Genomic DNA, 24,197 nt, shown 5'->3' with positions numbered 1-24,197 from the left:
TATACAAACTCCAGCCCACTGCAAAGAGAGGAAGACATGATTGTTTTTTCAATAGCCTTATGTAGTAAACAGGAAGCAGCCTGGAGGGGATTCAGTGACAACAGAAGAATACACAGGGCTATGGAGGTTTGTAGTTGTCACCCAGTGAATTCATGAACAGTTCTATGCAATAACCTCGGCATATAGCATAGTATTATTTAGAAACCTGCAAGAGACAGCATCAGACATCATGATCACAGGTGAGAATTTTTTTTTTACCCGTTTTCCTTTAAGCAGTGAATCGCATATACAGCACATGATTTATATATCAAACGTACATTTCAAAGTTTGAGCTAATACTTACAAAAACTTCACCCGCTCTGAGAGTTTGGATGTGAATAAATATTTGGGAAACATTTTCATCTTCTTGTGTTATAGAAATGATTGTCTGCCCGGTGGCTGCTGCACTTGATCTTGCTGTCTCATTCAATTTTCTTTCTCTCTGTAAGAGCGGGAGTAGATGCTCCTCTTCAATGAAATTACATGACGGATCTTCATATTCTTGATCCTTGCAAAATAAAGATACGAAAGATTGAAAGAATTCTATGCCTCAATACAAGACATTAAAATAACACCTTGTATCTCAGCCTTACAGGATTACTCACTAAATTTAACCCTGTAAGAATGTTTCCTATTTTGTGCCATCAGGACGCAGCAACATTTTTTTTTTTGTTTTTTTTTGTTTTGCCCATTCAAAGAGTTAAAAAAAAAAATAATTTATGTCAATATGTGTCTTTTTTATGGTTACTATTTTTAAATTAATAATTTAAATTGATTTTTTTTAAAAATTGTTTTACTATGGGCTATTTACTTAGTATTCCAAAGTATTACTGTCTGACAGTGTTACAATATACACTGGCAATAGATGTATACCTACGGCAGACCTGAGGGCCTTTGTTAGCTCTACAGCTGCCATGATAACCCATCGGCACCTGTGATCACCTGCCTTTTATTTGTTCAAATAACTGCTAAGGCCTAAGCTACACAGGAGATCTCTAGTGGTCTGATAATGCTACTGAAACCGCATGTGACTACTGTGATGTAAAAAAAAACGAATTATAAAAGGGGTAAATGGTGCAATTTCCCTTAGTCCCAGTAATTTAAGGGCCTCCACCACTCTATCTCTACCATGTAAATGCCACCTTAAAAGAGGCATCAAGATTCTGGGGCACAAAGGCCATGAGGAAAGTGGTATCCTATAGGTCTGGATCCCTACTGTATTAGTTGTATCTTATATAGCGGTTTTGTTATTAGCACTACAGTATATGCACTACAGTATTTGGACATGGTATGGAAGTATAATTTTGACACTGTGTTGCACTGGTAGTTTAGTACTATATAGTACCATGGCATAACTTGGGCATTGTATAGGACTACTACCTGGGCACTGTATATTTGATTATTAGAGCACTATTGGCAAAATCTGTTTGGAAATGAATGTTAAGCACAGTAGGGCATCTTTTGGGCACAGTATGGCACGGTTTATACAGATGTGTCCACCCATACCTTTGCTTTCATTTCGGTTAAAGACTCTAATTTTTCATTACACAAATTGAATACAATATCACGACATGCTAGCAAAACCCTTGACCGGCTGCATTTCACATCACAACCACTGGGTGGCCACACATAGACACATATCGCATAGACATCTCGTGACAGAGTATCACTAAATCTTTTTTTTTTATATTGGTTATCTCACCCACACATGTCAGGATATGTTGAGATAAGGGAAAAGGTAAGGAAGGACACATCTGTATGCTGATTTTTCTTAGCTATTCTATATTTACATCTAAGAAAAAATGTGTTGCACCCAAGAGTACCCCCAACTTTATCCGACTGTGGACATACAAACAACTGATTACATTATCTGAATTGTAATGTGTAATAGTTTTCCTATCAGCACATATGCAGTGGGAGATGTAATCCATAAGGCTTTTTGACTAAGTAGCATTTTAGACAACCAACACACAGAATATTAATCTGTTGGGTAGATGTTTATTAAAAGTCTCCGCTGTTTCATGCTTCGAATAAGTAAATAATTTGCACAAAAAAAAAGTGTCCACTTTGATCACTAAGTAAAACTGGGTCAGCAGGGGATAAATTAAACAAAACAATTAATTTATTTTAACCTAATGCATAAAGCACCTAATTTCCCTTTTTATTAAAAGACTTCTCATGCTGAGCTTTTGCTATTTGCATAAATTGAGCTTTCAGCAACATGTATAATCAAGGGAACGGGAAATATAAGAACGGGATGTGGTGAGGAAGGAAAGGCACAAAAAATACACTTTTTGTTTTTTTGGGTTTATATTCTCATACTGTGGGAGATGGATCCAATTACAAAACTTTATAGAAAGTCTATCTGCACTGGAGACAGATGGTGCAACGGTTCTGATAAAGGATAGAAGGGGACACCGGCAATGGTGTGCCATAATGAAGACTGCATTTGATGACATTTGGAAAACATTTGCTCATAAATTATGAAATTTCATTTATAGAAGCGATATAATATACTTTTATTAAAGGGAATTTATCCTCAGGAAATGTATAAATGTATATATATATATATATATATATATATATATGTATGTATGTATGTATGTGTGTTTATAAATATGTATATATATATATATATATACATATATATATATATATATATATATATATATATATATATACAAACGTCCGTTTCGGGAATAGTTAGTAAAGTGACCTACAATTTACAGAAATGAGCCCAGGAGCAGCAACGGGCAAATTGCGCACATGCTCCGTGGACTGTCCTTGGCTTCATGTGCGCAGTGTCACCCGACGACTCATGGTATTTTGGAATTTACTTTACTAACTCTTCCCAAAACGGCAGTTTCAGACTTGGGCAGATTTAGAACACTAAACCCCATCTTCATAACGGCATGCTGGCGGTTTAGTGGCTCCAAACCTACTGACAGATTCCCTTTAATGACAGCTCGGTTGTACTGTAGGAGGTCTAGATAAGGCAGGATAGTAGCACTATACACACAGATAAGACTCCGTATGCAGCTCCCCTGTCATTCCCTGGTCACTGGGAAAGGCGCTGCCTCCAAACATAGGGTCATTGACGATATTCTTGGGATCATGTTTGGATATCAAACTACAGCCGCTGGTTCATAGATAATTAGCCAACATCTATGTTACGTAGTAAAAAGAAAAACTACATACAAATACATTTCTGGATCAACAGAAAACGGAGTAACTCCTTAACAACCAAGCCTGTTTTGGCCTTAATGATGTTTTTATTTTTCCGTCGATTGTGGCCATATGTCGGCTTATTTTTTGCGGTACAAGGTGTAGTTTTCATTGGTGCTATTTTGGTGTACATGGAACTTATTGATTAACTTTTATTTTATTCCTTGGGGAGGTGCCGTTGGGTTTTGACATTTTCTTTTTGTACACCGTTCACCTGGTGGTTCAATTAATGTGGGGAAATAACATATATATGTTTTTATTTGGTTTTTTTACACTTTTACTAAAAAAAAAACACTTTTTATGGAAAAAATATGGTTGTATTTTATTTTTACTGTAATTTTTTTCTTTTTTAAATAAACTTTATTTACCTGGTTTTACATTTTTTTTTCACTACCACTAGGGGACTTACCAATTTGATCTCTTGTCGCTTATTTAATGCTTTGGTATGCTTAGTATTCCAAAGCATTATTGCCTGTCAGTGTAAAACTGACAGGCTATCTATTAGGCCATGCTTCAGGCATGACCAAATAGGGAATTACTGATGGCAGACCTGGTGGACTTTCTTAAGCTGCCATGGTAACCCAACAGCCAAATGTGTCATAGGTGTGCCGATCGGGTGACAGAGGGAGCTCCTTCTCTCGGTCAAACACCTTAGATGCCGAGGTCGCTATTAACCACGGCATCTGAAGGGTTAAATTATTGGAATTGGAGTTCTTGCCAATTCCATCAGAAGCCTGGCTGTTTATAACAGCCGTGCTCCTGCTGCTGATCTCAGTGAAACGAGATCCAAGCGACGAATAATCCGCTTGTGACAGATATATCCATCGCTCGTTGTTAAAGGGGGTTGTCCACTACCGGACAACTGATGACCTATCAACTAACAACTTAACAACTGATGACCTACTAATCACCACAGGTCATCAGTATATGATCTGTGTGGGTCTGACAACCGGACCCCTCACTGTTAAGCCGCTCCAGCTGCCTCCGGGCTCCGGACATACATGCTGGAAGCATTTGGCACCGGTCATGAAATAGCGGCCGAGCTGCAGTACTGTATTCAAGTGAATAGGAGCAGAGCTGCAGTTCGGTTGCACGGCTGCTATGCTATGTACGGAGCCAACTGCTTCCGGCTCCGTACATTGCATAATGGGCAATAACATCCGGTGCAAGCAGGCCACCGGAGCGGCTGATCGGTGCAGGGTCCGGGTGTGATATAAAGATGACCTATCCGGTGGATAGGTCATCAGTTGTCCGGTAGTGGACAACCTATTTAAGGAGTTAATGTTATCTTACTGTAGTTGCTTGGCTTTGTCACTGGTATAGGTTACTTTTATTTTTTTGGGTGTTACTAATGTTAAGAAAGTTTGAAATCCCTGCCCTACAGGTATATACAGACCCGAACATTGCGCTTTGTACTGTAATAATGACAAAAAGAGCAGCCGAGCTTTGACTGCAGCAAAGTATAATCCCGATCTCCACAGATCAGAGAAGACTTTACAGACTTTATAAACTTTTTATTATTTTTTGAACATTCATTTCAAGAGCTGTATTTGCCCCCAGTCAACTGTTATCTCCAGCTACCTTCCAGTGCATCATGAGGGACAAATGATTTCTTTTAATTAGCTGTCATTACATGTAATTGCCTGGAGACTGTTCCCAGCTAGAAAAAATGTCAAAACACTTTGAAAAAAATCAATCATGTATTTTTAACTTGACGATTACTTTTCTCTTGTTTCCCCTTCATCTATGCATCTGTTCACATTCTCAGCAATGTAAAGGTGATGTCTAGAATCTCCCCCGTCTTTTCTAAAATAAGTCTTTCAGCTGCTGGGACAACATACCTTATAATATGGCGGATTACCAAAGGGACTTTTGGGGCGGCCGCCCAAGGAGTTAAAGGGGTTGTCCACCCATGGACAACTGATGACCTATCCACAGGATAGGTCTTGAGTATATGATCAGTGGGGGTCTGATGCACCGATCAGCTTCTCCGGCGGCCTCCGAGCACCAGATGTCCATGCCGGAAGCAGATAGCTCCAGTCACGGAATAGAGGCCGAGCTGCAGTACTGCAGCTCTGCTAAATAGGAGCAGAGCTGCATTTCTGCAGCATGGCCTCTATGCAGTAGTCAGAGCCATCTGCTTCCGGCTCCAACTACTGCATACCCTTCATAACATCCGGCGCCCGGAGGCAGCCAGAGCAGCTGATCGGTGCGGGGTCCAGGTGTCGGACCCGCACTGATCATATACTGAAGACCTATCCTGTGGATAGTTCATCAGTTGTCCATGCATGGACAACCACTTTAAAGCACATTGCTGTTTAGAGGGCCTGGTCTAATTGTCTGTATTTGTTTAAGGGATTTCTGTTTGGAGGAGTGTAATAGTTTAGGGGGTCTGGAGTTGTTATTTAGGGGTTTATGTCTGGGGTTCTGTATTTATATAGGGTGTGTTTTCAGGGGTCTGTATTTGTTTAGTGGGGTCTGTTTAGGCATTAATAGTTTAGGAGGTGTGGGTTCTGTATTTATTCCAGGGTCAGGTGTGGGATCTGAAATTAGGGGTCTGGTTTGGGGTCTGCGTTAATGTATTGGCCTGGTGTCTGAATTTATTTAGAAGTCTGGTTATGGAAGAATTTAGGGGGTTTGATGTCGGGTCTGTATTAGTTTAGGGGTCTGGTCTGGGGTATTGATTCATTTAGAGGGGCATATCTGTGGTCTGATCTGGGGTCTGAAATTGAATAGTATTGCTACAGATTCTGAGGATGGCTGCTGAAGCGAATGGCCAAAGAGGTCTAGGCAGCAAACTCTGCAGTGGTCAGGAGAATCCGTCATAGTGGTCTGGGCCAGACGGAGAAGAAACAGAAGAACAACTCCCATCAGAGAAGTCGTCACCTGTGAGTCACTGGATTTATAGAGGAGCTGTCACCTCTCCTGAAATGTCTGTTATAGGAAATACTTGTATTCCACAATAAATCTCTGTGTAGCCCAGGACTAATAGACAACTGTCTGAGTGTTACCATTCCCTAGGACTGTCAGTATGCAGGGACACAGCCCTTTGACAAGGGGAATAGTAAGACCCAGTTGTCAATGCTAGAACCGAAGTTTGGAGAACAGCCCAGCACCTATGATCTACTTAAATCACTACTGTTTACATCCTAGCTGCTTCAGAAATACTTTTTGAAGAAAAATGGGAACTCCTCACAATGACAACCCCTGTCTATATGCCCTATTAGTATTTAATGTAGGCTCCTAAATAACATTTTAAATACATTTTAAGCAGTCCTTCTATATATTATTAGGGCATATAGACATAATAGAGTGGGCGCCCCCACTCTGGACCCTTCTCTATAAGCCAGAATGGAGACTGCCGGTCAATGCATTACATGTTAGGCCATTCATTTTAATGCAGCTTTTCCCAGCAACAACACCTGCGGTTTTGGGTAAGAGAAGCTGGGCCCACAGTGATCAGCTAATCACTGGGCCAGCTTCTATTTAAAAAAGGGTTGTCTTTGATAGACAACCCCATCAAGGCCTATCTACTAATTGATTTTCATGGTGCTCCCCCTTCACTTCTCAATGAGAGTCTGCAGCATCTGAAATATATATTTAGGTATCCCCATGCATTGTACTTAAAGGGAATGTTCACTGTTAAACACCATTTTTTTTTTACATCTAATTAAGTCTAAAATTATTTTCATAATATATCTTTATGGGGGTCGAAGCCTATTGTACATGTTACAGAGCTCCAAAACCTTTAATTCCCTTCGCACATAGATTTATTTGATCACATTCTGGATGCCTGTAGTTGCCACACGGGGGAGCTCAAACAATTTCTCCACCTAGGACAATCCCTAATTGTTAGAACGGTTCCTTGATAACAAGCAGATCACAAAGTGTCTCCATGCTGGGACCCCCCAGCGATCAGCAATAATCTGTGTAGAGATCTGGCAGCAAGTGTTCAATTTCCCTGCAGCACTACCACAGGAGAAACTAAGTATTACACAGTGCCTATTCAAAACAATGGGTTGTCTGTGTAATGCAGAACAGGACAAGTCCTCCGGAGCAAGAGACACTCTTAGGGCTCATTTAGATGTGAAACTCACTGCTTATCCTATATTGATGTCTATTTGTGCACCTAGTCGCCCATTGAAGTCTATGGGTGCGTGAAAACCAGGGACAGCATACGAATGACATCCGTCTGCTGTCCGTGTTTCACTAATCAGCTACATAGAAAGCCGAGAAATAAATGAAAAAAAAGAAAAAAAAAAGTGCTTACACGGGCGTGAAAAACGCATGCCACACGCAAAGCACACTGATGCCAATATGCATCGCACGCAAACATGAAATGCGGGTAAAACGTTGCGGTTTTTTTCATGCGCAGCTCATACACGCTCGTATGAATGTAGCCTTAGCAACTGCTCTATACTTTGGCCAAAAGATGAGGATCTTAATACAAAAGACAGTGGGGGAAATTTACAGAGCAAAATGTGCCAGAATTATGGCTGAAATTGCCCCAAAATACGTACATGCTGTGTGCCAAATTTATTTTGTGTTTTTGACACTTTTTACCCCTCACTCGACGGTTTTGAAAAGTGTCCCAAAAAAGGGTATGGCTAAGAGGAGTCAAAAAATGCATCAGACTTATTAACGGTGTGCGCCATTCTTATGGAGCAAAATGTTGGTGTAAAGTATGCCAGCCAAGAGGTGGCGTAAGTAAAAGAAAAGTGTATAACATGTCTAGCAAGATGCACCATATTTATAATACAGCGTGCACCACTGTGATAACTTTGGCACCATTTCTGCCATCCTGGTGTCATTTTATCCTATCTAACATTAAAACTGTATTTATAAATCTGCCCAAACTGTGTAAAGGGTGTTTAGAGGATACATTAAGTAGGAGCCATGCCCATACCAGCTTACAGTCTATAAGGAATAGAGATGCAAGAGGTCAGGTAGAAGAGTAGAGTAGCAGCTCTAGATGTCGGGTGGAGGCGGTGTTGGGATGCCGGATCGGGGATTCTTTAGGCCATTTTATATGTTTGTCAGAAGTGGTAAATATTCAATGAGTGTTCGAAGGTTTGAAGTTGGAAGGGAGTAAATTCCAGAAGAGAGGGGAGGCACGAGAGAAAACTTATATGCGAGAGTATGAGGAGGTGATTAGGTTGTCAATGGCACAGCGGACGTTGCGTGTGGGGTGGTATCTGTAGAGAAAAAATGTAGGATGGCGCAGAACTGGATAGGGCTTTGTAGGTTACAGTTTGGTAATCTTCCCTCTGAGGAAGGGAAGGAGAACATTTTGGGTACATTGGCTCCCTCCATTGTATATGCAGAACATCAATCTAGCTTCATCCCAACTCCACAACATGGACACACTACTCGTCTATCCATTGATATTATTACATTGTAGCCTGATATCATTGGTACTGCAGTACGCAGCAAATCATAGTGTAATAGAAATATGAACACCATGTCAGTAGTCTTCTCCATACATAAATGTTTTTATTGGCTCTGTACTCCATAGTAGAACATTACTTGTTGGCTTCTCAGGCCACGTTCTCAACATGCCCATTTTCGTAGAACATATATCTCACGTGAGCCGATCCAAACTCCTATAATGAATGAAATATGTGTCGGTCGACAATGCCAAACCCATAACCGTCAGCCTCAGCTTCTCGCTATCATAACACTGAGAATGCCCAGTCGACCCAAGTCAATTAGATATGTTTGATGTCCTTCCCCAGTTATAAATCTATAATGACTTAAATATCTGTAGTCTCTTACTTACAATGTATATGTCAGGCCGCTATTACTGAAGTTCCTTCTTGGCTTATATTAACAAGTCATATATTCATAGCAAGGATTATTACGTCTCTATAAAACGGGAATGTCCTATCATTACCGTGTATAAACTTTATGGAGCTCGTGCACAAAATTTTATTTCAGTTGATCATTCGGTGGCTTTTATGCATGTTTTATAGACGTTGTTGAATTAATAAAAAGATATGCACTCTATACAGAATATGGTTCATAGAGACATAATGGCGGCTGGTTGATATTTAGGCCAGATCATATTGTCTAAATGCATTGAGGTATAGCCTATTTTTTTTTCCGTTGCTTGCACCATATAGAGATTGTCACCATTTACATCAGACCCTGTCCACATTGTTTTCTCACTTTATATAGTTTCCCTATGACACCCAATTTCATAGGTGGTCAGTTTACCTATCAGTATGTTTTTGGAGTGAGGGAGGAAAACGGAGAAACAGGAGAAAACCCATGCAAACACGGGGAGAACATACAAACTCTATGCAGATGTTGCCCTTGTTCAGTTCAGCAGCTAACCATTGAGCCACAGTGCTGCCGTTTAGTTGCCGACCCTTCATACTCAAAGCCCATATAGGACCATGCAATACATAAAATATCATGCTACATAGTACGCGCGTGTGGCCTTCAAGTTCTACCATGGAAAAGGGGATGATGTCTAGAGGAGAAAAAAAGGAGCTCCGATCAACGAGGCAGCTTGTTGATTGGCGCTTGTTTGCTCCTGTCACAAGGAGCTATTATGGGGACGAGTGCTCGTTACTCCGATCGCTCGTCCCCATACATTATTATCCATGTCAGCAGAGAGTATCAGGGAGATGTGTTGGCGACATCGATAATATTTAAGGCATTTAAAATTATACGATCAGCCGATGAACCAGCGTTTGCTCGTTCATCGGCTGATCGTTGCCCTGTTCACACAGGGCAATTATCGGGAACGAGCGTTCTGTGAAATTAATATGGAAGAGGGGAGGCTGATCAAGAATCCATCACCTAATGGAGAAAATGTAGTATCATAAAGAATCATCAGCGTGGGGGTCCCTATATTGATTTATGCTATATGGGGCCTCTCTTCGCTGTATACCAATGTCCACTGACCCTTGGAAGCCCTTTCAGTATAAGTAGAGAGGTCATGTCGTGCACTTTAAATTTATGTTAGCGTTTCCATATCTGTTACCATTAGATACTCAAACAATAGGAGCCTCACAAATTACTTTTTTATTGAATGTCTTGGCTTTTGTTTGCTCTTGATAGAACTTCTCATTTCAACTGTTTCAATTTTTCTTCAGCCCTAAATATTTTATGATTGTCACCGTTTCAAATGAGATCTGCGGCTGGAGTTCAAACTTTATTGGATATTTTTAGCAAATCTTTTTCTTTTGTCTAATTTAGAAATTCCAGTAGATGTCCAAAATGAAAGGAATACTAAGCAATCATAGGAGTTGTTATTGGGGCAATTGGAGCTTCGAATACTTTCCTTCTGCCAATGAAAATTATTCTTACAGGGGCCCCAGGCCGAGAGGAGTCCCTTGTGGCCCTCTTTTTTTGGAGTCCCTAGTTTTGTCATGTAATTGGCTAAAGAAAATGCAAGAGTCCGGTAGGATGGGACTCCTTGTAATGTCCAGCGGGGTCGTGGATCCACTGGACAGACAGGTGCTAGGCAGGCACAGGTAGACGGTACCTTGGTGGCGGGACACAGGATACCGACTGGTCAATGGGGGAGGCGATTTTGACAGTGTTTTTTGGCGCTGATTCCGACGTGGTTTCCGCATCAAAATGATCACCAAAGAACTTTGTGTGAACTGGGCCTTCGGTCGGGTTCCCGTGTAGCATAAATGCTGCAGAATTTCTGCAATGGAATTCTTTGCGGAAATTCCACAGCGTTTACCGTCACAACAAAGTGGGTGAGATTTAGTAAATCTCATGCCCATGCCGCGGAAAAAAAACGCAGCGTAAACATTAATAAATTGATCTGCGGTGCGGAATTTAATTCCGCAGCATGTCAATTAATGCTGCACTTTCATTGATTTTCTGCTGCGGGTTTTCCCCATTGAATTCAATCAGGATGCAAACCCGCAACAGAAAGCCAAGTGTTGCAACTTTTGCGGCGTATTCGCAGCTTTTACGCCACAAGAAATCGCAACACCGGAAAGAAACATACTTTCCCAGAACGCCCACCTTCTTCGTGCAGTCCGGCCTCCTGGGATGACATTGTGCCTCATGTGACCGCTGCAGCCAATCACAGGCAGCAGCGTCACATGGCCTAAAACGTCATCCAGGGGGGCCGGAGCGGACGTCAGAGGCGGCAGGGGGTAAGAATGTGGCTTAATTACGCAGCAGAATTTCTGTCCGAAAAATAACACCATTTCAGACGAAAAGTCCTCGCGGGTTCCAGGTCGGATATGCTGAGTGGTTTTTACGCAGCGTATCCATTCCGTGGAAACACGGCCTTAGGCTATTTTCCCACAAGCAGGAGACGCTGTCAATTTTCTGCAACAGAAAATCTTCAGCAGAATCTCAAAAAACCTCAGGTAATGCAGCCACAGAAATCTTCAGCAAATAGTGCGTTTTTACTGCGCATATTGCTGCGGAAACGCTGCAGACTTTTAGCGTTTCTTACTTCGATTCCGCTGTAGAATCACAGTACAAGCTTCATTATTTATATTTTCTGGTGATTTTCTTATATTTTTGTCCTTTAACTGTGTTTTAGGCCTCATTTACACGAGCGTGTGCGTTTTGCGCACGCCAAAAAACGCTGCGTTTTGCGTGCGCAAAAGGCAATTGACAGCTCCGTGTGTCATCCGTGTATGATGCGCGGCTGCGTGATTTTCGCGCAGCCGCCATCATAGAGATGAGGTAGTCGACGCCCGTCACTGTCCAAGGTGCTGAAAGAGCTAACTGATCGGCAGTAACTCTTTCAGCACCCTCGACAGTGAATGCCGATCACAATCTACACCAACCTGTGAATAAAAAAAGACGTTCACACTTACCATGAACTGCCTGCTTCCTCCAGTCCGGTCTCCCGGCCGTTGCCTTGGTGACGCGTCCCTCTCGTCATCCGGCCCCACCTCCCAGGATGACGCGGCAGGCCATGAGACCGCTGCAGCCTGTGATTGGCTGCAGCCTGTGCTTGGCCTGTGATTGGCTGCAGCTGTCACTTGGCCTGAATTGTCATCCCGGGAGGTCGGACTGGAGGAAGAAGCCGGGAGTTATCGGTAAGTCAGAACTTCTTTTTTTTTTTACACGTATATGTATATTGTGATCGAAAGTCACTGTCCATGGTGCTGAAACAGTTTAAGTCTTTCAGCACCGTGGGCAGTGACTGTCTCCTGACGTCGCGTACCCGAACATTTTTTGCCGGGTTCGGTTAAAACGAGTTCGGCCGAACCCGGTGAAGTTCGGTGCGCTCATCTCTAATTTGACACTCCGTTTGGATGTTTGTAACCAGAAAAGCACGTGGTGCTTTTCTGTTTACATTCATCCTTTTGACAGCTCTTGCGTGATTTTCGCGCATGCAACGCAGGACCGTCAGTGTGGCATGCGTTGTTTTCACGCACCCATTGAAGTCAATGGGTGCGTGTTGCGTGAAAAACGCAAGAATATAGAACATGTCGTGAGTTTTACGCAACGCACTCACGCTGCGCAAAATTCACGCATCGTCTAAACAGCCCCATAGACTATTATAGGTGCGTACGACACGCGTGAAAAGCACGCGCGTCGCACGCGCGTATAATACGCTCGTGTAAATGAGGCCTTACTTACTTTTAACTGTTGCGTTTCTAGAGTTGAAAAATATATTGACCTTTACTTTATGATGTGCCATGTGATCTAGGCTCGGTATCTCAATTTCGATTTTGTGGATAATAAAAAAAAAATTGGCACCCGGTAGCTTAATTTGTGCTTGGCATTACACAAACATTCAATACCTGGACTTAGAGGCATAAAGCCAAAAACAGAATGTTCCTGAGGAAAAACCAGGGGATTTGTGCTTTCTCAAAGGGGAGCAATAAAACAAGTAGAGCTGCGGAGTCCGGGGCCAACTAGTGAAATATGACAGAACTATTACAATGTCAACTTTGTTGAGAATTGTTCCGAGAGCGGCATAAAACGGGCTGGTAGATTTACTGCGGACACAAGATGTGATTCGTGATATATATATGTCCTAAATGTATAAATTTCTATTAGGAGAGGTTTTTAGTGGATTGATTCCCTCAGATGCTATTAGCTCAGGTCATCAGACTTGTGGTCGGGTGGAGATTTGCGGTTCGCATACACTCTATGATCTTAAGATGATTAATATGCTAAAAAGAGATCTAAAAAAAAAGTTTCAGGATACTAAAAATAGTAGAATTATTTATTAACCTTTTGTTCACTCTTGTATTTTTTGGGTCTTCAAGAGATTGCCTTATATTAATAAAGCTTTAAACGGTTGGTCAGTTTCTAGGAAATGTCTCTCGGTTGTCGTTAAAATAAAAAGTTCCGCCATCACTGACATTTAAAGGGAAACTAAATGTTCAACAAACTTCTGACATGTCAGAAGTTTTGATCGCTTGGAGTCTGAGCACTGGGACCCTCACCGATCGCTAAAACGAAACAGCAGAAGGGCTCGTGTGACCAATGAGCCACTTAATTTCTTTTCGACTTTTCTCGAAAAGCCGAACAGTTGGTGTACGGACTCAATAGAAAGTCTATGGGCCCGTACAGCGCAACATCGGCTTACCCAGAAAAGCCGAACAGAAACTAAGCGGCTCACATGAGCGCTTCGTTTTAGCGATCGGTGGGGGTCTCAGTGCTGAGACTCCCAGCGATCAAAACTTCTGATGTGTCACTATGACACGTCAGAAGTTTCTTGAACGTTTCGTTACTCTTTAACATTTTTTTTATAGTAAAAACCTGATTTAAATAATGTCATTTTCTGATGATACATTCCCTTTAATCACCAAAGCTCTGCAATTTTCTAATACTGTATACTTTGTGTTTCCAATCACTGACAGTTGCAGAGATTTTAAACATGGGAAAGAATTGAAACATTTTTGTAAGCATTTTGTGTAAGTAGTACTAGTCCACAGGGCCGCCATCAGGAATTTCTGGGCCCCATACAGCTAAATTTTCTGAAGCCCCCCTACCGTGGCACCGCCTGTTAACGGTACTCCGTCCAGCACTATATCATGCTACCCCTTCATTTCTACATTGCGTCCTGGCTGGAGGTGATGTCTATGCACTCTCAAGACACTTCGGTGAAGTTAATGTGGGAGTATGTGACAGCACAGCGTGATCTCGCGAGATCACGCTGTGCAGTGAAAGTAGCTGGGCTGGAACGATGAGAAGTGTATGACTCTGATTGGTCACTGATTGGTCAGCCTCATACACTCCTCTGTACAACACCCAGTTGGTAATAAGTTAAAAAGCGCCCAGTTGTCTATTAAGAAACAAATTAGCATAAATCTAAAATTGTGCATAACTTGGTCAAAAATGATCGTTTTTTCAAAATAAAAACCACTGTTATCTACATTACAGCGCCGATCACATTATGTAGGAGAGAGGGCACTTATAATCTGGTGACAGAGCCTCTTTAAGTATATCACATTGTATGCTTGTAACGGTCTTATATGTTTTATTGTCTGTTTTTTTAAAGGTTTCCATGTCTTGGACTACGTTGGATTGTCGTGGGATCAAATTTTTACCAATAAAATGGTCAAAGCCGGCTGTAGGGGGGGGGCAGTTTATTTCAATAAAGTGTTTTTTATATTTTTTTCAACTGTATAACAGAACTAGTAATCGATGTGTCTGACTGACACCTCTCCATTACAATCGCTAGGACTTGGTGTCAGTCAGTGATGTGTTATGTCCACCTTTGGCTGACACTAATCCCTCCAATTAACTCAGTACCCAACGCACCAGGGGTACTGGGAAGAGGCGAGAACCATCAGGAGCTGCCCAAGCAACGTAATGGGCAGGCGCAGGCTGGTGTTTTTAGGATGGGAGGGGACCAATAGCCATGGACCTTCCCATCCGGATAATCAGACTGCAGCTATTGATTTTCTCCGTGTTTTTTTAATTTTTTTATATATATATATTTTTGTATTTATAGCATAGTGTAATGCTTTTCTTAAAAAAATATAAATGATTAAACAAAAAAACATGTGGGGTCCTCCTATTTCTCTATCCAGCCAAGAAAAACCAACAACTGCAGTTTGAAATTATCAGGATAGGAAGGTCCATGGCTATTGGTTCCCTCCCATCCTAAAAACACCAGCCTCTGGCCGTCCCAGGGGCCACCCAATAGTCCTCGGCTCTTCCCAGTACCCCTGGTGCGTTGGGTACTGGGGAAAAGGCGTTAGTGTCAGCCAAAAGTGGACATAGCACACCTCTGGCTGACGCCAAACCCTAGCAATTGTAATGGAGAGGTGTCAGTCAGACACCTCGATTACTAGTTCTGTTATACAGTGGAAAAATGTATAAAAAATACTTTATTAAAATAAACTGCCCCCGTTACAGCCCGCTTTGATCATTTTATTGCTAAAAATTCGATCCTACGACGATCTTACATAGTCCGAGATACTCAAACCTGTAAAAAAAACACAGACAAAAAAACATATAAGACTGTTACAAGCATACAATGTGATATACTTACATACAGAAGATGATTCATGCCAACCCTGGCGTAGTCAGTGAGGATGTTGCTGCAGACGGAACACAGAGATTCCGAGAGCAGTGAAGGAGGTGGGCGGCATGTCTCAGACTGGCAGGCAATGCTTTCTATATGCAAGTCTGAGGCAGTAGCAGCCATCTTGGATCCCGGACAACTGGGACCAGAACGAGGAAACGGAGCTGCAAGCAAGAAAGTGAGGCCAGCAGGTGGGTTAACAATAATTTTACAGTTTAATTGGTTTTTTTTTGTGTTCATAAACTCACTGCACCCCCCACAGCAAGGAGGACATTGAATTGAGCGGCGGTCAAGCGTGCACGCTTCCATTTCATTCAAAGTCTATGGGAATGACGGAAACAGCAGCGTACATGCTTGACCGCCGCTCCGTACAAGATCTGCCTGCATGGGAGTGCATGTTTTATTTTACTCAAAGTGCCCAAAATGTTAGGCTGGGTTCACACCTGCGTTCAGCTTTCCGTTATTCTCCTCTGTCAGAGCAGAGCAACGGAAAAATAAGAAGTGCCTGTTCCGCTGCACAACGAACAACACCTGCCGCCAACGAAACCCATTGACTTTAATGGGTTTTGTCGGATTTCCATTGGGGTGTCGGTTGTTTTAACGAAAACAATAGTGCAGCATGCTGCACTATTGTATCCGGTATACTGTCAGATCTGTAATGGAGCCTCCAACGCAGCTGTGAACAAAGCCTCAGGCTGGGTTCACACGAGCATGTTACGTCCGTAAAGGACGGAATGTATTTCGGCTGCAAGTCCCGGACCGAACACACTGCAGGGAGCCGGGCTCCTAGCATCATAGTTATGTACGACACTAGGAGTCCCTGCCTCGCTGCGGGACAAATGTCCCGTACTGTACGGGACAGTAGTTCCACGGAGAGGCAGGGACTCCTAGCGTCGTACATAACTATGATGCTAGGAGCCCGGCTCCCTGCAGTGTGTTCGGTCCGGGACTTGCGGCTGAAATACATTCCGTCCATTACGGACCGAACATGCTCGTGTGAACCCAGCCTCACACAAAAGTTTTGTATTTTTTTAACCAGTTCAGGACCGGGCTATTTTGCGCCTTCAGGACCAGACACCGTTTAGCCATTTTTAGCACGTGTTAGTTAAATGGCTATAACGTTTTTATTTGTTGGGCTAACTACGTGATTTTTGCGACGTTTTTTCCATAGACAATGCAGGTTTCATTTTTTATCATTTTTTATACACACCATTTTTGCTATTTTAGAATTTTTATTCATAAAGTTTGAAAATAATAGTAAATAAATAAGCTTTTTTACGTTTCAGCTATTTTTTTGGGGTAATAACATAGTTTTACCCTAAAATAGACCTTTTATTTGTGATCGTCATTGTCTACCATAAATTTTAATACATTACATGTCTATATTAGGGTAATTGGGTCAGTGCTAGCGTTACAACAATGATTGGCAGGGGGAACGTTTTTTTTTGGGGGTGGTGGGTATTTTATGTGTATTTATTATTTATTTATTTTTTGCACTTTACTTTATTATTTTTTTATTACTATGTTCTGTCCCTCAAAGGTCAAAAAAGACCTTTGGGGAACTTTATATATTTTTTTTCTTTCTTTTACACCATCTTTTCCACTGTAACTGGAGCTGCACAGCAGCCCCAGTTACAGGGAAATCAGCCCTCTCATAGTGACGATTGTCACTAATAGGGCTGTGCTGGGTCTAGTAAGACCCAGCAGCAGTCTGTCAGTAACGGCACCCGGCAATCATGTGACCAGTCACATGATCACCGGGAGGAATAGAGACAGCGCCGCTGCTGCTGTCTCTGTTCCTATACACAGCGTTCATTGAACGCTGTGTAAGAAGACATCGGAGAAGACAGAAGCAGCGAAAGCTGCTTCTATCCTCTCCTCAGCTGCCACGATCGCGCGGGCAGCAAGTTAAAACCCGAGCCGTAAAAAGTCTATAGCTCAGGTTTTAAGGACCCTGACCGCAGGCCGTAAATATACAGCCAGCGGTCGGGAACCAGTTAAGCTGGTTCACCAAAAAAATAATTCCAAATACTACTGGACCAACTGCCTATTTAGAGACCGGCAGCAGCTCCAGGAGCGTCATCATAAGGGTAGGAACACACTAGGCGGATACGCTGAGTAAAACTACACAGCTTATCCACCCCGGTAGCCGCATGGAATTCCGCCAGCAAAACCGAACCAAATAGTTTTGTGAGGCATGTCCGCTGCGGGAATCCTGCAGGGAAAAAAAAGTTTAGACTTCCCCCGCCCGTAGTTTAGGCGACGCGTCTCTCTCTTCTGAACGTAGCCCCGCCTCCTGGGATGACGCTGTAGACCATGTGACCGCTGCAGCAGTCACATGGGATTTGAAACATCATGACAGGAGGCCGGGCTGCGCTAAGAATAGAGGATCGCGTCACCAGGACTACGGCCTGGGTAAGTATAAACTTTTTTATCAATTTTAAAAAATAGCTTTCTTTTTCTCATTTGTGATTTTTGCGGCAGAACCGCAGCATTTCCGCAACAGAGGAGCAGCGATTCTGCAGCATAAATTGACATGCTGTGGCTTAAAAAACCACACTGCAGGTACATTTTTTTTGCAGCGTGTGGATGAGATTTGTTGAAATCTCATCCACTCTGCTGCGACTGTAATACGCTGCAGATTTTACGCAATGAAATGTGTTGCATAAAATCCGCAGCGTTCATGCCTAGTGTGTTCCTACCCTAACAATAAGGCCCAGTTCACAGAGTTTTTGGGCCTTGATATTGACTTGGACACTACGTCAGAATCAGCACCAAAAAACTTCCAAAACCGCCTCCCATTGATTTAATCTGAAAAATTAAAAGCAGCATGTCCTTTCTTGCCGCGGTTCCGCCTCTCACCTCCCATCGAAATCAATGGGAGGCCTAAAATGCATTTTTCGCTGCGTTTTTTGTCTGCTGTCCTCAATCGCCGCTGGCAAAAAACGCAGCAAAAAACGCAGCAAGATAGTGTGGGCAGGTCAAGCGGTCAAGCGCGCGCTCGCGAGCGGGCGGTGTTTGACAGCGGTGTTTGACGAGAGGGGGGGCCCGCAGCTCACGACATTCTTTTGGTGAAAAGAACAGGCCCCATTGCAGGGGCCTGTTTTTTTCTACCAAAGGCAAGTCGCGGCAGTTGCCGGGCCCCCCTTTCAATTAAGTTTGGCCGGGCCCCTTACAGTAGTACCCCTAATACCCCCCTGATGGCGGCCCTGCTAGTCCAGGATGGTTTTCAGCCTCTGACTGTTGACACTTTCCATTTACTGACAGCCAGCAGAAATTTTGAAGGGATTGAAGCACAAAATATAATAAAAAGCTGACTAACATTTCATTATAAGGGTATGTTCACACGGCTTATTTTCTGCCGTTTTTCGGGCCGTAAACGGAAGAAAAACAGCCGAAAAATCGGAAGCAGAACGCCTACAAACATCTGCCCATTGATTTCAATGGGAAAAACGGTGTTCTGTTCCGACGGGGCGTTTTGTTACGCGGCCGTTTTAAAAAAACGGCGCGTAAAAAGACGCCCCATAAAAAGAAGTGCATGTCACTTCTTGAGACGTTTTTGGAGACGTTTTTCATTGACTGTATAGAAAAACAGCTCCAAAAACGGCCGTAAAAAACGCGAGTTTGCTTAAAAAAACGTCTGAAAATCAGGAGCTGTTTTCCCTTGAGAACAGCTCCGTATTTTCAGACGTTTTTTAGTAAGCGTGTGCACATACCCTAAGGGTGCCTGTATCAGTGACACAGGATTATCCCCAAAGACGCAAGTAGAAAAAGTGTTTCACCGAAACGTTGCTATGCAACGATCCCAGTGTGATATAGTGATAGAAGCAGCAAGAAAAAGAGACTGACACATAAAATTCCTTAAAGGGGTTGTCCAGTTTAGAAAATGAATTTTCAAATATCCTGTTATAGAATTCTAAGTTAAAAGAGGGGGTCCACTGTTCAGAATCCTCATCTCTTGGTCGGAGTGGAGAGCTATTACAAAGGGTGTCTCTCTCTCTGGGGGACCTGTCCTGTCCTGCATTACACAAACAAAGCATTGATATGAACAGGCACTGTGTAATTATTCATTTCCCCTGTGGGGGTGCTGCAAGGAAAATGAACACTTACTAGCAGTTTTCCCCACAGATTACATCTGATGGCTGGGGGTCCCAGCAGGGGGACACTTTGTGATCAGCTTATTCTTATGGGACCCTTATAACAAGAGGTGATTATCTAAAGTGGAGAACCCCTTTAATGAAACGCATAGGAAACTTTCATTTTGGTCAGAGTTTCCCTTTAACATTAATAGGATAAATAAATTTGGGTCTGGGCAAGCGTTACCATGGATTGCTTTTTTTTGTAAACATTTTAGCATTTTTTTAAATGTTTGTTTTATAACTTTATTAATTAATTTATACATTTATTATTATTATTATTATTATTTTATTTAAATAAACCATTAGGAAAGCAGTTTGGGGTAAATTATAATTTGTGTAGCAAACACATAAAAAGGATTATATGTAAAGAATACACGATTCCAGCTCATAAACATTTTTAATATTTCAGTATCTGTAATAAATAAAATAATCTATCTGTTAAGAATCAAAATTGTTTTTTCCAATAGGCGCTATCTTTAGGTTAACATCAGATGACAGTTTACAATTTGGCTGCAGCGGACTATTCTCTGTGCTCATTAATCTAGTTACAAGATACTGTTGTACAAGGAGTAGCCTCCAGCGTTATTTCTCTATTTCCTGTACAGATATCACCAAACACAATCCTCCCTCCTGCCATCATCACTCAAGTGCAAAATTATTCCACATCGGTACAGGGAATCGGAGCAGGCAAATGTAAAAACCAGTTTCACAATTATTATTTTTACTGGACAAATCAGTAAAGGAGACACCAGCAGTAAGAGCACGTTACATCCAAAAAAAGTTAAAAATTCTTAAAGATACTTAAAAAAAAAAAAAAAAGAAAAACCTTTCAGGTTAAGGTAAGGTCAATATCAGGTGGCTGTAATACAGCTGCATGTTAGGGTCTATTTTGTCTGTTTGACAATGTAATGTCTACAGCGACCTCACGTCATGTGACTGTGCAGCCAATAGTGACGCGATTCGTTTATAAGAGAGGATAGGTATAGTAAGTACATTTCAAAGATTTAGATTTTTCGATTTTGTTCTTATATAGAACTATTGTTATAACCCAGAGAATCAGTCTAAAGTGGGTCACTAGACTGCTATCATAAAATACAATTTACACATACGGAATACTGGGATATATAAAAATATTCATGATTTAAAAATTGCCACCCTCCAAAGATTTTTGGGGAAAGGCGACACACTGATGGGAGCAACCAGGAGATACTTTTGGTCACACATTAAAAGGGTTGTTCAGTCCCTAAAAATGTATGGCCTATCCTTAGGATAGGCCATTAATATTTGATCGGTCGGGGTCCGACTGCCCGGACCACCGTCGATCAGCTGTTTTGGTGGGGCCACAGCGCTCATATGACACGCTTGCTGACATGCTTGTAGCGGCTTTTCACAGTATTACAGTCCTATCCCATTCACTTCAATGGGAGAAGGTTGTAATTATGTGAACCGCCACTACTGCTGTGTCGTCGATTCACAGTGTGAGCAATGACCGGAATGAAGGGGAAGCAGCGCTCGTATGAGCGCTGCAGCCCCTTCATAACAGCTGATCGGCGGGGGTCCCGGCAGTCAGACCCCGACCGATCAGATATTGATGGCGTATCCTAAGGATAGGCCATCAATTTTTAGGGACTGTAAAATCCTTTAATTTATACACTCTTTCCCTATAGTTCCTTGTTCTGGACCAGGGGTCTCAAACTCGGCCGGGTAAGTGGGCCACATATAGAAAAAATGCGAAGTTGACGGGCCGCATTACTTTCAAATTTGATACAATACAAAATTATTGTTAATCAATTCGTTATTTGATCTACTATAATACTACATTACTATAACAATACTACATTAGTATAATAATAATAATACATTACTATAATAATAGTGCTAGGTTTAAAATTTGAGAGAATTCTCCACATGCTTATTTCAACAATCCAGTTTTCCAGGAGTATTTTGCAGGAGGAATTTCTGCCTCAAAATTCCGTTTGGAATACGCTTTCTCTGCCTCCCATTGAAGTCAATGGGAGGTCAGAGGCGTAAACGCCCGGAGATAGGGCATGTCGCTTCTATTTCCCGCGAGGCGGTTTTGCCGCTCGAGGGAAAAAGACGCCTCCGCCTCCCATTGAAATCAATGGGAGGCATTTTCGGGCCATTTTTGACGAGTTTTTTGGCGCGGTTTCCACGTCGAAAAACTCGTAAAAAAAGTCAGTGTGAACTTAGTGTCGCTAAATGCAGTCCGGCGGCTCAGTTAGCAGTGTTTCGCAGACACACATGTCAAGATTGGGCAGCCCCTTTTTATATAGTGCCACAGTGCCCTCTGTGGATGCTGCCACAGTGCCCTTTGTGGATGCTGCCACAGTGCCCTCTGTGGTTGCTGCCACAGTGCCCTCTGTGGATGCTGCCACAGAGTCTTCTGTAGATGCTGCCACATTGCCCTTTGCAGATAATGCCAGTGCCCTCTGTAGATAATGCCACAGTGCCTTCTGTAGATAATGCAACAGTGCCCTCTGTAGATAATGCCACAGTGCCCTCTGTGGATGCTGCCACAGTGCCCTCTGTGGATGCTGACACAGTGCCCTCTGTGGATGCTGCCACAGTGTTCTCTGTGGATGCTGCCACAGTGCCCTCTGTGGATGCTGCCACAGAGTCTTCTGTAGATGCTGCCACACTGCCCTCTGCAGATAATGCCAGTGCCCTCTGTAGATAATGCCACAGTGCTCTCTGTAGATAATGCCACAGTGCCCTCTGTAGATAATGCCACAGTGCCCTCTGTACATAATGCAACACACACCTAGATTATGCCACAGTGTCCTCTGTACCTACTGCCACAGTGCCCTCTGTAGATGCTGCCACAGTGCCCTCTGTAGATGCTGCCACAGTGCCCTCTGTATATGCTGTCACAGTGCCCTCTGCAGATAATGCCAGTGCCCTCTGTAGATAATGCCACAGTGCCCTCTGTAGATTCTGCCACAGTTCCCTCCGTAGATGCTGCCACAGTGCCCTCCATAGATGCTGCCACAGTGCCCTCCACAGATGCTGCCACTGTGCCCTCCGCAGATGCTGCCACAGTGCCCTCCGAGGTTGCTGCCACAGTGCCCTCCGCAGATGCTGCCACAGTGCCTTCTGCAGATAATGCCCCACACACCCCAAGTAGATAGCTCCATTGGGGCTCCCTGTAGGAGTGGAATCCCCAGCCAGAACGTTGCCGACGCTTTGGCTGGGGATTCCTCTACTGTTGGAGCCCCTGTCCATACACAGTGATGTCAGGGGATCCTCCTGGACCGGAATGTGATATCAGGGGCAACCCCAGAGCCGGAGTCCCAGAGCAGAGCACAAGTATAGGCTCTGTGCCGGAACTCTGGGGAAGCTATTAACATCATTGTCCATATATGGACATTGATGTTAGGGGATTGCCCAGACCTGGAGTCCCGGAGCAGAGCCGCTACTAGCACTCTGCTTCGGATTGCAGCTCTGCTCCTGACATCACTGTCCATATATACACATGGATGTCAGGGGCAACGCAAGAGCTGTAGTGCCGGGCAGAGCGCTAGTAGGCTCTTCCTGGTACTCCAGCTGTGCTTCGGACATCACTGGGACTCCTGCTCTGGGGAAGCCCCTGACATCACTGTCGATGTATGGACAGCGATGTCAGAGGCTTCCCCAGAGTCCTAGAGCAGAGCCTATACTAGCGCTCTGCCCGGGACTCCACCTCTGGGGAAGCCCTAGACATCGCTGTCCATATGGGGACAGCAATGTCAGAAGATTCCACAGAGTCCCGGAGCAGAGCCTATACTAGCCCTCTGTCCGGGACTCCGCTCTGGGGAAGACCCTGACAACACTGTCCATATATGGACAGTGATGTCAGGGAATTCCACAGAGTCCCGGATCAGAGCCCTATACTAGCGCTCTGCCCGGGACTACGGCTCTGGGGAAGCCCCAGACATTGTGTGTCCATACATGGACACCGATGTCAGGGAATTCCACAGAGTCCCAGAGCAGAGCCTATACTAGCTCTCTGCCCGGGACTCCGCTCTGGGGAAGACCCTGACAACACTGTCAATATATGGACAGTGATGTCAGGGAATTCCACAGAGTCCCGGATCAGAGCCCTATACTAGCGCTCTGCCCGGGACTATGGCTCTGGGGAAGTCCCAGACATTGTGTGTCCATACATGGACACCGATGTCAGGGAATTCCACAGAGTCCCAGAGCAGAGCCTATACTAGCTCTCTGCCCGGGACTCCGGCTTTGAGGAAGCCCCAGACATCGTGTGTCCATACATGGACACCGTTGTCAGGGAATTCCACAGAGTCCCGGAGCAG

General features: G+C 43.4%; 1 protein-coding gene across 8 annotated transcripts in view; it reads right to left on the bottom strand.

Annotated features, from left to right (window-relative positions):
* The window catches only part of LOC142742053 (cyclic nucleotide-binding domain-containing protein 2-like), a 215,405-nt gene that overhangs the window by 55,444 nt on the left and 135,764 nt on the right, over positions 1-24,197 (bottom strand). For all 8 annotated transcript variants that reach the window (XR_012881273.1, XR_012881274.1, XR_012881275.1 and 5 more), the window contains one exon: positions 344-547. Coding sequence is in view for 5 of the 8 variants with exons in the window: in XM_075851454.1 (XP_075707569.1) it covers positions 344-547 (204 nt within the window). In the remaining 3 variants the exon portion in view is untranslated. The remainder of the gene's footprint in view (positions 1-343; positions 548-24,197) is intronic.

Source organism: Rhinoderma darwinii, chromosome 2 (genome assembly GCF_050947455.1).
Source record: "Rhinoderma darwinii isolate aRhiDar2 chromosome 2, aRhiDar2.hap1, whole genome shotgun sequence".
NCBI lineage: Eukaryota > Metazoa > Chordata > Amphibia > Anura > Rhinodermatidae > Rhinoderma > Rhinoderma darwinii.
Note: the sequence above shows the minus strand (reverse complement) of the source record. Positions and strands in the feature narration are given on the sequence as shown.